Source organism: Cyrtonyx montezumae, unplaced genomic scaffold (genome assembly GCF_038088225.1).
Source record: "Cyrtonyx montezumae isolate F1298 unplaced genomic scaffold, pur_monq_1.0 scaffold_4, whole genome shotgun sequence".
Taxonomy (NCBI): Eukaryota; Metazoa; Chordata; class Aves; order Galliformes; family Odontophoridae; genus Cyrtonyx; species Cyrtonyx montezumae.
Window position 1 is genome coordinate 1140001 of NW_027072045.1, and position 2500 is coordinate 1142500.

At 39.2% G+C, this 2500-nt stretch overlaps 1 protein-coding gene across 14 annotated transcripts in view; it reads left to right on the plus strand.

Moving 5' to 3' along the window:
* The window catches only part of EBF3 (EBF transcription factor 3), a 115323-nt gene that overhangs the window by 95958 nt on the left and 16865 nt on the right, over positions 1-2500 (plus strand). For all 14 annotated transcript variants that reach the window (XM_065746880.1, XM_065746883.1, XM_065746884.1 and 11 more), the window contains exon 11: positions 2161-2249. In XM_065746880.1, the coding sequence (XP_065602952.1) occupies positions 2161-2249 (89 nt within the window). The remainder of the gene's footprint in view (positions 1-2160; positions 2250-2500) is intronic.

The window sequence follows — 2500 nt, forward strand, 5'->3', positions numbered from 1 at the left end:
CGTCTTGAAAGGAGAAGAAATGCAGAATTATGAAACCACGTGCAATAATTAGGGCATTAAGTAGAGTGATGATCTTATGCTTGGCTTTGCACTTCAGCTTTAGAGGCTTTCCAAGAGGAATTCAAACTGGAATTGGAAGGGAAAGGTACAGCCACATCCACTAAAATATTTGTGGTTCTCTGAAGATGATATAAATTGAAATGAAGCATTTGGTGGTGTCTTTCCTAGAATGGAAGCGTATGGTTATTGCAAGTCATAAAGCTTTTGAAAGCTTGCATTAAAGCTTCTATCACCTGTCAGCTGCATTTGCATGAAATCAATAGGAGTTGGCCATCTATCTTTTCTGATCACCTTTCATCAGACCAGATTCATTAAGTCAAACAGTCATGGTGATTAGCTGGAAAATAGAAGAAACCTTGACATGTTACAAATGCGCAGAGTGCCACTTTTTTGTTCTCTAATCAAGAAATGTAATACTTTATTTAATCCTTTTTTAAGCAAGTCATTTTGTGAGGCTATACTGGCGGCTCATCTGTCCCAACACACTAGGCTTTTGCTTGACACACTTGTATAGGCCCAGGCAAAGACATGACAAATTGTCCCCAAAGTCAATGCTGACAGCTTCTGATGATTAATGGTCTGATTATGAAGTGGTTTTACACATATAGAATTTACATCACAGAGAGTTAGAAATTTTGCCATGTCACATACGCCAAGGCATTTTGAAGAGCTTTACTATTTGCAAAGAAAAAGGAGGGCAAAATCCCAGCAAAAGCCATGTCATGTAAAATCAATACATCGGATCAATGCTTTATTAACAAGAAAATGTCTTACTTCACATTCCTATGTGGACCTTTGTCTCCGGGATGCATGATGGAATGTCAAATCATATTGCAGTCTTCAACTTTCTGTCGTGTTATTGAGTGCATATGTGTGCGTCTCCTTGCATTGATTACAAGATGTACTGCACGTGTTTACACAAATAATTGTAGTGCTTGATAATAATGTCGGCCAATTATTTTGGATAGCATTCTCAAATGTTACGTTGCCACTCTCCCCCTAGTAAGTTGTAGCCTTTGTGTTCACTTGCGCTCTGCAAACCTGCTGAGTTGTACGGTGTTAATCATCAAATTACATGCTGACTAATGAGTGATGGCCTAAATTGCAGGCTGAGTAATGAATAGATGGAGGCAGTTCTTATTAGTCTCAGAAAACCCATTGATTTATGTAACGCCATGCACCGTGGAGTTACTCTGCTGAAAACGATATCTACATCAAGAAGTAATATACTCTAATAAGTATTTTCATCTTAACTCTAGTCCTTGGGCCTCCAGGCTCAGTTTTTGTTTGAGTCAGGCAGAGCTATAATAAAGCCCTATGACTCCTTATAAAGCTTGTTAAACACAATGTGTGCAGTCTAACTGAGTCAGGATCATGATTCATGCACTGTACACAGCAGCATGTGCTGCTGATTTATGACCAAGCACAGTTCATAGTCAAAATTACAATTTGAGGGATAAAAAGATTAATTACTATTTGTGGCCTGCAATTTCATGAGGCTAGTGGATTGCAGCTGTAGAATGATAGTGCTCTACATCAGTTTGTAGTCAGCCATTCACAGATTATTAAAGCTTTGCAAGATTAAGTGCTCCTCCTGCCTGGTTTGTGCTCAGGCAATATGCTAGACAAAAAAGGACCACAGGGATAAATCTGAAGCTAGCAATAGCTGGACATATGTCATAATTGCCAGTTTCCCATAAATCCACAGCCAGTATAGAAAGCAGCCCATGATGCAGACATCATATCATGACTGTAGTGATTGCTATATATGGCCTCCAGACCTGTAACGTTGTTACCGCGCTACCATTTTTGCAGTATATTGGATAACCCTTTGACTATTTTCCACTCTAATTATAAATAGAAGTAATCATTGCTTTGTGAAGGAAAAACAACAACAACAAAATAAACCCCAACAAAAACCAACCAAAAAAACCCCGCAGCTCTTCCCCAGGACACGTTTCAGAATGTGGTTTGTAGCAGTGATGAGATTGAAGAAGAAAATTGGGTGTCGCGTGAAAGTTCGCGCTGCAGAATAGTTTGTTATCTGTGTCTTCAGAAGCATATCCTCTGTTTAAATGGACTGATCTGTTTATGTTCTAGCGCTTAACGAACCAACCATAGATTATGGCTTTCAAAGGTTGCAGAAAGTTATTCCACGACATCCCGGTGATCCCGAAAGGTTACCAAAGGTGAGTAAGGACTCCAAAGCTTTCGTTTCTTTGAATTTCATGTATGTTTCTGAGCGGTGCCGGATACTACTTAGCACTTGCAAAATAACACCATATACGAACCCTGTCCGAGCTGCAAAATCCAGAAACGTGGGTTCTTGTATTTGACCTATTATTTTCTGCGTTCATTCTTTGACATGAAATTAGTCAACAGTCTTTAAGATGGCATTTGATGCTTGCAAGACCATGTTTTAAAGAAAGAGAGCGGATTT